General features: G+C 41.5%; 1 protein-coding gene across 1 annotated transcript in view; it reads right to left on the bottom strand.

Moving 5' to 3' along the window:
• The window catches only part of DIAPH3 (diaphanous related formin 3), a 502197-nt gene that overhangs the window by 456171 nt on the left and 33582 nt on the right, over nucleotides 1-12444 (bottom strand). Inside the window, exons 3-4 of the mRNA XM_054013650.1 lie at nucleotides 11705-11881; nucleotides 112-216 (exon numbers count right to left, since the gene is read on the bottom strand). Coding sequence (XP_053869625.1) covers nucleotides 112-216; nucleotides 11705-11881 — 282 coding nt within the window. The remainder of the gene's footprint in view (nucleotides 1-111; nucleotides 217-11704; nucleotides 11882-12444) is intronic.

Raw genomic sequence — 12444 nt, 5'->3', positions numbered from 1 at the left:
ATAGCTCAATTATGCATTATCATCCCTCCAAACATACATGTAAAAGTAGTAAGTACACTAAACTTTTCATAGGCATATTTTTGGTGTATTTTAGAAGTGACATATACTTACAGCCTTCGAAGCAGTACTGATATATTGCATCACCATTTCTTTTTTGGTACTTAAATCCTTTTCTCGCAATGGTGTTTTTCTGTCTTCATTTAAATTCATATCTTCCTATGGGAAAAGATTGAAAAAACTTGATTTAGCCATCTATGTGTCTGACAATAAGGATCTTAATGAGGTCCTATACTTTGCTGAATAGGCATATATGAACAATTAAACGTGAAACTTAAGGAAAAAACCCTATGTAAAAAAACAGAAAACTAACAATGAGGGAACTGAAGAATCAAACACAAAACATCCACTTAAGCCATTTAAAACCATGAAATAGGAAAAAAAAATGAGCGAGCAAAATATATAGTAAAGTTAAAAATTTAAAAAAAAGTTTGCTTTAATTTTTAAGGAAAATGTGTCATGATTTTACCCACCCTATTCAGCATCACCATACTGAATAACCTTAGTCATGTAAGGAATTTCCAGTGCAGCAGCACTAGCAGTGTAGTAGTTCCAATTTCATCTCATCCTAGGAATCACGTGCAAAATGGACATATTGCATTGGATCCAGTGTTGGGGTGAGAAACCTATATTTCAGATTAGATGCAAAAAGCACAGTCACACTACCTCCTCCTCAATCACCCAAAATAGTAAGGCTCTTGCAACAATACCACAGAGTTGGAACCATATGCACCAAAAATCAAGACTGCAGCATCAGTCATTTTGGAAAATGTATGCAAGATTAGGGCAAAAAATTTATCTCTGCATCTTTTGTAGAGCAAGCGTCACTGCCTTTTGTTATTCCTGTAATTAGACACCCAAATTGCAAACGTCATCTGCAGGTCAGTGATCACACAGCAGCATTTTTCTCCCACATCTGCCTCTGTCAAGAATATTTCAGCCTATTTTTGGATGCCGATCTTGCTACTAACATCCATGCCTATCAGTCACCATGAGATGAGATTACTGCACTGCATCCAGGTACGTTTTAAATCCTTTTGAAAACTGAAGCTGGTGCATAACTTGCTAAAAACAGAGTTTCCTGCCATGAGCTCATTATGCTAGTGTTCTGGAAACTGTACTATCTACCTGGGAGTTTCCGCACGTAGTTTTAAGTTACTGATTTGGTCTATGAAGGTGACTTAGCACCTGCCTATGGCAGAGGCAGCCTCACCCCCTGTCCCATATTATCTGATCCTTTTATGCTGCAGTATCTAAGTGTCTTCCACATAAAATGAGCAGCAAGTCCATAACAGACTTCTAGGAATCTGTGGCACACTTCCCTTCCGAGGGTAAAACGCTACTTGTTTGGTTTTTGATTTTATTAATTTACTTATTTGTTGCTTTGATTGATTTGTTTCAGGGTAGCTTTTTTGTTGGTTGGGGTTTTATGTGCCAAAACAGGGTTTATGTGTCTTTCTGATGGAGAATAAATAGGTCTTTTTCAAAAAGAAAGGTTTGCAGCATTTTCTAAAGCTCTAGCTTCACCTAAGCTCATCTGGAAATTTGGTCCATAGCCAGATTTCCCCCCAGCCAACAATTCTTTGTCCCCAGTTCTCATGCACTTAATCCTGGGATCTGGAATCTGCACTATACTAGAAGAATGCAACATCACAGCAGTTCATACGTCAAAATTTAGTCTTTAACATCACTGAGGCTCAATCTATTGATCCCTTTCATATTAAGACAAAAGCCTTAAACCAGCATCAGAAGCTGACTAGGGAGACAGTAGAGCAGTAGTTCTCAACCTATTTACCATTGTGGGCCACATCCAATACTACCTGCATGGCCCTGAGGATGTCACATGGGCCACAGCCCTGTGCTGATTGGGCCACAAATGTCCCACGGGCCGAAGGTTAAGAACCACTGAAGTAAAGGGACTCAAGCACTGGCGCAATGTGCTCGTAGCTGCCTAAACGATGGAAAAGGTGGGCAGCCAAATTCCTTGCCAGCTGGAGCCTGTGCTTTGTCATCTTCACATTCAGCTTCAGATACAGTGAATTACAATAATCCGGCCTTGAGCTGACAAATATATGTATGACTGGCCAGGTGCTCAGCTGGGAGCAAGTTATACAGATACCTTACAAGCTGACCGTGAAAGGAGGCATTTTTAGATGTTGACACTTCTGGGTCATCCAAGGCTAGTGAGGACTGCTGTAGCTATTTTCAGATTACTGCAGCTACTTTCAGATTAAACTCATGAGACGGATCCCCATCAGTTCAGGCAAGGTGACTGCTAGTCATTCAACAACTGCCCCAACTTAAAAATTTAGTCAGCCTAATCAAATAACCCACATCTCTGTTAGTCCTTCAAGACATGCTGCGAACCAGTCTGTTCAACTCGGCTTTTAGGAAAAGAGAGGTGCAATGAGAGCCACTATTTTGTGATATGGAAGGAAATAAGTATTTGGTTTTCATTATATTTTTAGTCAGTGAATTGTGTGAAGTACATAACCATATCACACCCTAAGGATCTAACAGTCTGGTGCAATGAATGGGGTCTTTTTTTGAGAAACCCAAAAGCAGTACACCAAAGGATCTACACCTCTGCCCCGATATAACGCGACCCAATATAACATGAATTCCGATATAATGCAGTAAAGCAGCGCTCTGGGGGGGCAGGGCTGCGCGCTCCGGTGGAGCAAAGCAAGTTCAATATAACGCGGTTTCATCTATAACCTGGTAAGATTTTTTGGCTCCTGAGGACAGCGTTATATCTGGGTAAAGGTGTATTTGTAATCTCATTTTTGTCCTGCCATTGAGGTTTAAAATATTTTGCCCTATTCCCATGCAGAACATAACATCCAAATATAGTTAAAGTTACTTCTCATTCCACACTTTCCAGGCTCTAAAATATATTCTTTAAAGGAAATGGTATCAGGAACTATTCAAACAGGGGTTTTTTGGGGGAGAGGTAAACACTGGATTTCCATGCCATATTTTGCAGAGGTTTCATCCAATCATTTCACAAGCTTGGCAAGTTCATATTCACTACCTGCCAGGCCATCAATGTCATCAGCGAACTGAAGATTTGAGATTGTTTGCCCCCCCCCCCCCCTGCTGACTGTGCGTATGTGATCTTCTAAAGCATCAGTCATTATGCACTCCAAGTAGATGTTGAATAGCATGGGCGAAAGAAGGCAGCCTTGCCAGACTCCAACAGTGGAGCGAAACCACTCTATTGTGCCATTGACGAGAATTGCACTGCTGGCCTTGGCATACAGTTGTTTAATGATAAGAATAAGCTTACAACCAACATTGTACTTCTTCATGGTTGCGCCGAGAGCTTCGTGCCATACTCTGTCCAATGTCTTCTTGAAGTCAACGAAGATGCGGTAGATGTCCTGCTAGTGTTCTAAGTACTTTTCACATAGAACATGAAGGTTGAACATCTATTCTGTAGTACTTCTTCCTGCACAAAAGCCCATGTTCTTCAGCTATGATATTCTCTGCTTGTGGCTTCAATCTGTTCAATATGACTTTCAACATCACTCTGCTAGGATGGCTGATTAAGCTTATGGTCTGGTAATTTTGACACAATTGCAGGTTGTCTTTCTTTGGCAGAGTGTTGATTAGTGACTATGTCCACGTGGAGGGCCACTCAGCCATCTGCTAGATTTTGTTGAGTACATCTATTACTATTTCTCTCCAAATTTCATCAGTTCAGCTGGGATGTAGCTTTTCCATTCTTGAGTGATTCCACAGCTGTATCCATTTCGTCACGCAGTATTGGAAAGTCATCCTCCTCTGTTGAATCTGGGCTGCCTAAGACACTAGGATCTCCTTTTGTCTGGTGGTTGTATAGATCAGAGCAGTAGTTTGTCCACCTATTGATGATGTCCCTTTCTTCTGTAAGACTGTTCCCTTCTTTGTCTTGAATTGCATTAGCTTTGGTCCATCTTTCCTTCGACAGATCTTTTACAACCTGGAAGGCTCATTTGCTATTTTTATTATTGATACACTGTTCAATTTTAGAGCATTGTTTTTCAGTCCATATCTCCTTGGCCACCTTCATTCCTTCCTTGATCTTTCTGCCAATTGCTCTGTATTTATCAGCCCCCTCAGTGCTGTTCTTGTCTCTCAAGTTCTCTTCTAATGTCACACATTTGTAACCCAGGGTTTTGTCTTCTTACGATGTTTCCCAAGGATGTCCATTGCTGCCTCATTCATTACAGCGTTGAAATTGTTGGTCATTGTTTCTATGTCTTCCTCTAGAGCAAGCAGCAGGACAAATTTCCCGCCGACCATTGGAATGACTCTGCAATATTTCGGTCTCTGAGTCTTTAAGTCAAGCTTGGTTCTGGTGAACTTTGGCCTGATGATTTTCCTTAGCCACAGCCAAATTTTTAGCATCACAAGGTTGTGATCACTTCTAATATTAACACCGGGGAAGCTCCTTGTTTTAGCTCTGTTAATCCCAGAATGAAATTGGTTTTGCACCATGGTGTAGTCGATCTGGCTGTGATGTAGACCATTAGGTGCATGCCATGTAGATCGTCTTGATGCTTTATGTGCTCCTAATGCGTTTACAAGAACCAGATTGTTATAGCTGGCAAACTCCAAAAGTCTCAATCCTCTCTCACCGGTTACTGCATTACAGAAAGGGCCACAATAATTTCGCCCATGTGCCTGTGCGTCAGTACCCACTTCAGCATTCCAATCTCCTTGTACAATCAGGATATCTTTCTTGTGTACCTTATCGATGAGGTCTTGGAGCTGATTGTAAAAATCTTCAATTTGCTCATCGTCATAGTCTGTTGTAGGGATGTAGACTTGTACCATTGTGATATTAAACGGTACTGCAGTTAGACAGATGGAAATAAGCCTGCTGGACATTAGGTGGCATCCTAATACTGAATTATTGACATCTTTATGCACAAGAAATCCTACGCCGTTGACAAGTCTGTCCTCTCCACTGTAATAGAGTACATGGCCTTCTTCCGTTAGTACCTCTCCAAAGTTCTTCCATCTGACCTCAGAGATTCCTAGGAGATGCCAGGTGTATTGTTCCATTTCATACACGAGTTCTTTCAACCTCCCTATTTATCTCAATGTCCTTACATTTCATGTGGCTATGGTGATGTTATTTCTTCCACGGATCCTCTTTGTTGGGGTTACACCATAGTATACTAGTCGCGTCTGCCCTGGTGGGAGATGGATGGCGCGGTCAATATTAACCTGGGCTGTGATTAATCCACTATACACATCATTGCCTTGCTCATCATATGGTGTGTCTTGGACAAATTTCTAACCTGGTGGAACCCATCCCTCTCCAGGTAGCCCCTTTTTAGTCGCCTCTAACAACATGCAGGAGGAGCAGTGGGCCTATTCTGTCCCTGGACCTACAGGGGAAAATTTACTCTAAGCCGAAACAGGGATCAAGTGCTCTAAGGGCCTTATATAGAGCTTGTTTCCATTTATGTAATTACATTTACCTTTCTTACTTATGAAATTCACTGACCCCACCATTTCTTAGTGGTTGAAATAGGTTTTAATTTTATATAACAAAAATTGTTGTAATCTACATACTGAACATTCTTTTTAACATATGTTCTCTATTTGCTCTCGTAGAACTGCCCTAGTCTTAGCAGGCCCACTTTTGCCCATTTAAACAAAAACAAAACCAAAAAAAAAGGATCGTCTTCTGAGGATACTTTAGATTGTATCCAGCTGTTCTTAGAAAAGGAGAATTCTATCCTTTTATTATGCTCAAAACGCCACTATCTTGATATCCCAAATAGAGCTGATCCATAAAAAGATCTTAGACAAGAAATGGTCATACTTGTCTAAGGTATCTTATCCTGACCTGATACTTATCTATTCTCAAAGCCAGGACACCTGAGAACTAAGCTGAGTAAGTACGTTGCAATTGGTACAGAATCTAATCAAGCAAAGCCTTGGGTCCCACTGAGAGGTTACACACACAGAACAGAACCTAACACTCCAATATGGCAATCCCAAATTCCATCCCCTTTGTGACGCTGCCACTCAAAGAATCAGACAACTTTTTCTCCTTGACTATGCTTCCTGTGAAATGGGGCTACTCATGCAAAGGAAAAACCTACTGTTCTTGTATTAGACATCCTCTAAGGCAGTGGTCTCCAAACTTTTTTGATCACGCACCCCTATCAGTAAAAAAATTTTGCGCACGCACCCCCTGCCACGCCAGCTCTACCATCTTTGCCGAATCCCAACTGAACTTCCTATCGAGGAAGAAGAGTATCTCTGGATCAGACTAACTAATCTAGCGAGGAGGTCTTTAAACTAGGCTCAACAAGGGCAGGAAACAAAAGCCCACAGATAAGTCAAAAACATGGAGACCTGGGAGAAGGGTTGGAATCTGGGGGGGGAGAGAGTATGGCCAATTATATCAGAGACAAGGCAAAAGCGAGAGAGAGAACATAGAGGGGAAATCAAATCAGTATGGTAGATGTCTGTATACTAATGCACGAAGTACGGGGAATAAACAGGAAGAACTAGAAATGACAGTTGGCACCACAGAAACTTGGTGGGATAACACATGACTGGAATATTGTTATAGAAGCATACTGTTTGTTCAGGAAGGACAAGCAGGGAAAAAAGGGAGACTGTATTCCCTTGTATACCAAAAATGTATACACTTAGACTGAGGTTGAGATGGAAATAGGAGATAGACTCGTTGAAAATCTCTGGGTAACGATAAAAGGGTAAAAACAAGGGTGATGTCATGGTACGGGTTTACTACAGATCACCTAATCAGGAGGGGGGGGGGGGGGGGGGGAGAAAAACACCCTAACAAAATCATCCAAAACACACAACTTAATGGTGATGGGTGACTTCATCTACCCAGATATCTGTGGGAAAAATACAGCAGGGCACAGATTATCCAGTGCTTTTGAGACCATTTTTGATTTCAGAAGGTGGAGAAATTAACTAGCGGAGAAACTGTTCTAGATTTTGACAAATAGGGAGGAACTGGTTGAGAATTTGAAAGTGGAAGGCAGCTTGGGTGAAAGTGATCATGAAATAATTGAGTTCATGATTCTAAGGAATGGTAGGAGGGAAAACAGCACAATAAAGATAATGGGTTTTAAAGAAGGCAGACTTTAGCAAACTCAGGCAGTTGATAGGCAAGATCCCATAGGAACCTAGCCTGAGGGGGGAAACAGCTCAAGAAACATTAATACGGGCAAAATAGCCACCGATCTCAACACGTAGTAAACATTGGAAGTATGGTAAGAGACCGCCCTGGCTTAACCAGGAGATCTTCAATGATCTGAAACTAAAAAGAGTCCTACAAAAAATGGAAACTAGGTCAAATTACAAAGGATGAATATAAACAAACACCACAAGCCAAGACACAAAATAAAATTAAACTAGTTAGAGACGAAGAGTAACAAGAAAACATTCTACAAATACATTAAAAGCAAGAGGAAGACGAAGAACAGGGTAGGCCCCTTAGCCAATGAGGGGGAAAAGACAACAACATAAAATGTGGAAATTGCTAAAGTGTTGAATGACTTTTTTTATTCCGTTTTCACCAAAAGCGTTAGTAGCAATCGGACATCTAACATCAAGACCACCAAAGAAAACGAGGTAGGATCTGATGCTAAAATACATCAGCAACAAGTTAAAAATTACTTAGACAATTATCAGAGGGGTAGCCGTGTTAGTCTGGATCTGTAAAAAGCAACGAAGCGTCCTGTGGCACCTTATAGACTAACAAATGTATTGGAGCATAAGCTTTCGTGGGTGAATACCCACTTTGTCAGATGCATGTGTCTGACGAAGTGGGTATTCACCCACAAAAGCTTACGCTCCAATACATTTGTTAGTCTATAAGGTGCCACAGGACTCTTTGTTGCTTTAGACAATTATATGTCTTAAAGTCACCAGGTCCTCATGAAATACATCCTAGCTTACTAAAGGAGCTGACTGAGATATCTGAGCCATTAATGATTATCTTTGAAAACTCACAGAAAATGAAAACGGGCAAATATAGTGCCAATCTATAAAAAAGGGAATAAGGACAACCTGGGGAATTATAGATCAGTCATCTTAACTTCAGTACCCGGAAAGATAATGGAGCAAATAATCAAGCAATCAATTTGCCAACGCCTAGAACAATAAGGCAATAAGTAACCATCATGGATTTTTCAAGAACAAATCATGTCAAACCAATCAAATAGCTTTCTTTGATAGGATAAGCAGCATTGTGGAGAGGGGTAAAGCGGTAGATGTGATATATCTCCACTTCAGACACTGTCTCACGTGACCTGCTCATAAACAAATTAGGGAAATAGAGCCTAGATGGAGCTACTATAAGGCGGGTGCATACCTGGTTGGAAAACTATTCCAAATGGTTCACAATCAAGCTTGAAGGACATGTGGAGTGGAGTCCCACCGGGATTGGTCCTGGATCCAGTATTGTTTAATATCTTCATTAATGATTTAGATAATGGCATAAAGAGTACATTTATAAAGTTTGCCAAGGATACCAACCTAGAAGGGGTTCCAAGTGCTTTGGAGGATATGATTAAAATTCAAAGTGATCTGGACAAACTGGATAAATGGTCTGAAAGAAATAGGATGAAATTCAATAAGGACAAACGCAAAAGTACTCCTCTTAAGAAGGAACAACCAGTTTCACAAGCACAAAATGTGGAATGACTGGCTACGAAGGAGTATTGCGGAAAGAGATCAGAGGGTTATAGTGGATCACAAGCTAAGTAAGAGTCAACAGTAGAACACTGTTGCAAAAAAAAAAAAAAAAAAAAGTGAACTTAATTCTGTTAAGTATTAGCAGGAACGTTGTAAGTCAGACACAAGTAGTAATTCTTCCACTCTACTCCATGCTGATAAGGCCTCAGCTGAAGTATTGTGTCCAGTTCTGGGTGCCACATTTCAGGAAAGTTATGAAAAAATTTGAGAAAATCTAGGAGGAAAGCAATAAAAGTGACTACAGGTCTAGAAAACAAGACCTATCAGGGAAAATTGAAAAAACGGAGTTTGATTAGTCTGGAGAAAGATTAAGGATGGACATGATAATATTTTATGTACTTGAAAGCTTGTGTCACAATGAGGATGGTGAAAAATTCTTCTCCTTAACCTCTGAGGATAGGACAAGAAGCAATGGGCTTATATTCCAGCAGGGGAGGTTTAGGTTGATGATTAGGAAAAAATTCCTAACCATCAGGGTGGTTAAGCACTGGAACAAATCGCCCAGGAAGGTTGTAGAATCTCCATCATTGGAGGTTTTTAAAAACGGGTTAGACAAACACCTGTCAGGAATGGTCTAGTTATTAATTAGTCCTGACGTGAGTGCAGGGGACTGGACTAGATGACCTATTGAGGTCCCTTCAATCCTATACTTCTATGATCCTACTACTACAAACTGATGTTAATCCTGTAGCTCAAGTGGTAGAAGAATCTGCAGTGCTGAAGATCCAGGCCCCAACACCACATGATGGGGAGCATTAGTGTTACACGTAACAGAATTGGCTTTAGCTTTACTTTTATTCCTTTTTTTAAAGAGCTACGTAAATTTCAAGAGAACGGTTATTTACTCTACAGCAAACTTATAGAAAGCCACTTACAGATCAATCAAGTCTACTAACCTTCCATTTGTAAAACTTAACAGATTGAACTCCTTTAATCTATCACTGTAAGGCATGTTTTACAATCCTTGAATCATTCTTCTTGCTCTTGAATTGTGGACACCAAAATTATACATAATATTCCAGCAGCGGTTACACCTGAGTCAAATATAGGGGTAATGTAGCCTTTCTACTTCCATTCAATCTTCCCCCGTTTATACATCAGAGGACCACACTAGCCCCTTTGGTCACAGCTCATGTTCAGCTGATCCATGCACCATCACAACTAAGTCATCCATAGAGTCCTCCCAACTGACATTCTATGGCCTCCTTTGCTAGGACCTCTTTTCTCTTTGTGGTTCAGAGGGTCTGTGCTCAGAGTAGTAATAAGGGGTCATCTGTCTGAATAAAGTCTGAGGTCTGGTTTGTTTTCTCCTTGGTACCTGTGGCATGTAGTGCCCCACAGATCAAAAAGTGGCTCACAAATCTTATGAAATGCTGGTCTTGATCAGTATTGGAATTAAACAGGTCACAACCTTCAAATGAGAGGCCTGCAGTTGTGATCTGTACTTCTTCCAGTATCCATGAAGACTGTAACCTAGAAGCCCTGCGCATGACAACAGCTGTGACCCTAGAGCTCTCTGCAGTGTCTGAAGCATCAAATACCATCTGCAAAGTAGCATGACCCATGAACTGACCTTTCTGTTATAAATGGACCTCAGTTTCTTCCAGTTGTCCTGAGAAAGCTTTTCTATACAACTTGATACATAATCCCAATTTAAATAATTATGTTTATCTATCTAAAAGGCCCTGGCATTTAGCAGTAAACATTTCCAAGCTAGCTGAAGAATAAGTTTTTCCTCCCAATAGATCAGGGACGGGCAAACTACAGCTCTGAGGCCGCATCCAGCCCTTCAGATGTTTTAATCCAGCCCTCAAACTCCCACCAAGGAACAGGGTCTGGGGCTTGCCACGATCCACGCAGCTCCCACAAGCAGCAGCATGTCGTCTCTCCAGCCCCTGTGCGTAGCGGCAGGCAGGGGGCTCTGCACGCTGCTCCTGCCCCAAGCACCGCCCCCACAGCTCACATTGGCCAGGAATCGCAGCCAACGGGAGCTGCAGGGGCAGCACCTGCGGATGGCACAGCGCGCAGAGCCGTGTGGCCGTGCCTCCATGTAGGAGCCGGACGGAGGACATGCCGCTGCTTCAAGAGCTGCTTCAGATAAGCGCTGCCCGGATCCTGCACCTCAACCCCCCCTTATGCCCCAACCCCCAGCCTCAGCCCTGATTCCCCTCCTGCCCTCTGAATCCCTCGGTCCCAGCCCAGAGCATGCTCCTGCATCCCCAACTACTCATGCCCAGCCCCACCCCAGAGCCCACACTCCCAGCGGAGCCCTCACCCCCTCCCGCATCCCAACCCCCAGTTTCATGAGCATTAATGGCCCACCATACAATTTCCATACCCAGATGTGGGCCTTGGGCCAAAAAGTTCGCCCACCCCTGCAATAGATAGTCCTTTCAGCTTGTGGTGTCCATTTTGGTGGCCCTTACTGTCTAGATCACTCAAACAGCAGCTACCACCAAGGATCCTGGGATAGGATGCATTTAGAAGTACTGAAAGCCAGATGAGGGTACTGTTTGCTTTTACCTGGTTTACAAGCTATCCAGATGGCACTATAAAAGTGAACTGTAGTTTTCATTATTTACTGTTTGTCTCATCTGCAAATTGGTAAGTTATGATTGTGTGTCTTCTTTCAGGTCACTGATAAAAATAAAAAAATAAAAAATCGCACAGGGCTAAGATCCTATAAGAAACATCACCACTTGATGATGATTCCCGGTTTGCCTTTACATCTTGATACATATTCTTCATTCAATTAGGGACAAAAAAAAAAAAAAAAAAAAAAGAGAGACACTTTCATTCATACATTGACAATGACCTTCAAGTGAACAGACATTAGTCATGGTGTAATTCTCTAAATCAAAGACATTTAAAATTCACCAAGTATTAAACAGGGATATGGGATTCTTACCATCATTTTTTCAAAAAGTGCTAGGATTTCTCGCTCCGACAAGGGTTTGGGGATGAACTCATCCACATCTGCAGGAGGTGATGACCAATCAATAGAGGAATGTGATTGTTTCAGCTGCAATAAAGGAGGTCTTTCTTTTCTACTGCCTGGAATCCTTATGCTGGCAAATCTATCCAACTGCAAACAAAAAACAGTGAACGTATATCACCAGTTGTCATTCATATTATATTCAACCACAATAGTTTTCACACTTAACTTTTTTAAAAAGTTAAGTGTCCGACATGTTTGACCAACAGTAGCCTTTATAATTTGATTGTTAACGTTTTTATGATGAGACCTATTCAAGTCATCTTTAGACATTTTTTTTTAAAATCAGCTGCTCCAATACAATGTATACTTTAAAGTTTGCATCGATAGGTATCTTTTTTGTTTTTATTACCTGGGACAAAGGGGGAGGGGGGGAAGAGGGCGAGAGAATAGAAAAAAAGCAAACATTTAGGCCATGTCTATATTAGCGAACTTACAGTGTCACAGCTGTACCAGTGCAGCTGCGCTGCTGTAAAAATCGCTCGTTTAGCCGCTGTATGCTGACAGAAGAGAGCTCTCCCATCAACATAATAAAACCACATAAACGAACGGCGGTAGCCATGACGGCAAGAGAAGCTCTCCCACCGACATAGCGCTGTGCACATAATCACTTATGCCAGCACAACTTATGTCTATCAGGGACATGGTTTTTT

Source organism: Malaclemys terrapin, chromosome 1, assembly GCF_027887155.1.
Source record: "Malaclemys terrapin pileata isolate rMalTer1 chromosome 1, rMalTer1.hap1, whole genome shotgun sequence".
In the NCBI taxonomy this organism is placed as follows: Eukaryota; Metazoa; Chordata; order Testudines; family Emydidae; genus Malaclemys; species Malaclemys terrapin.
The sequence above is the reverse complement of the archived record's forward strand: the minus strand, read 5'-3'. Positions and strand labels throughout refer to the sequence as shown.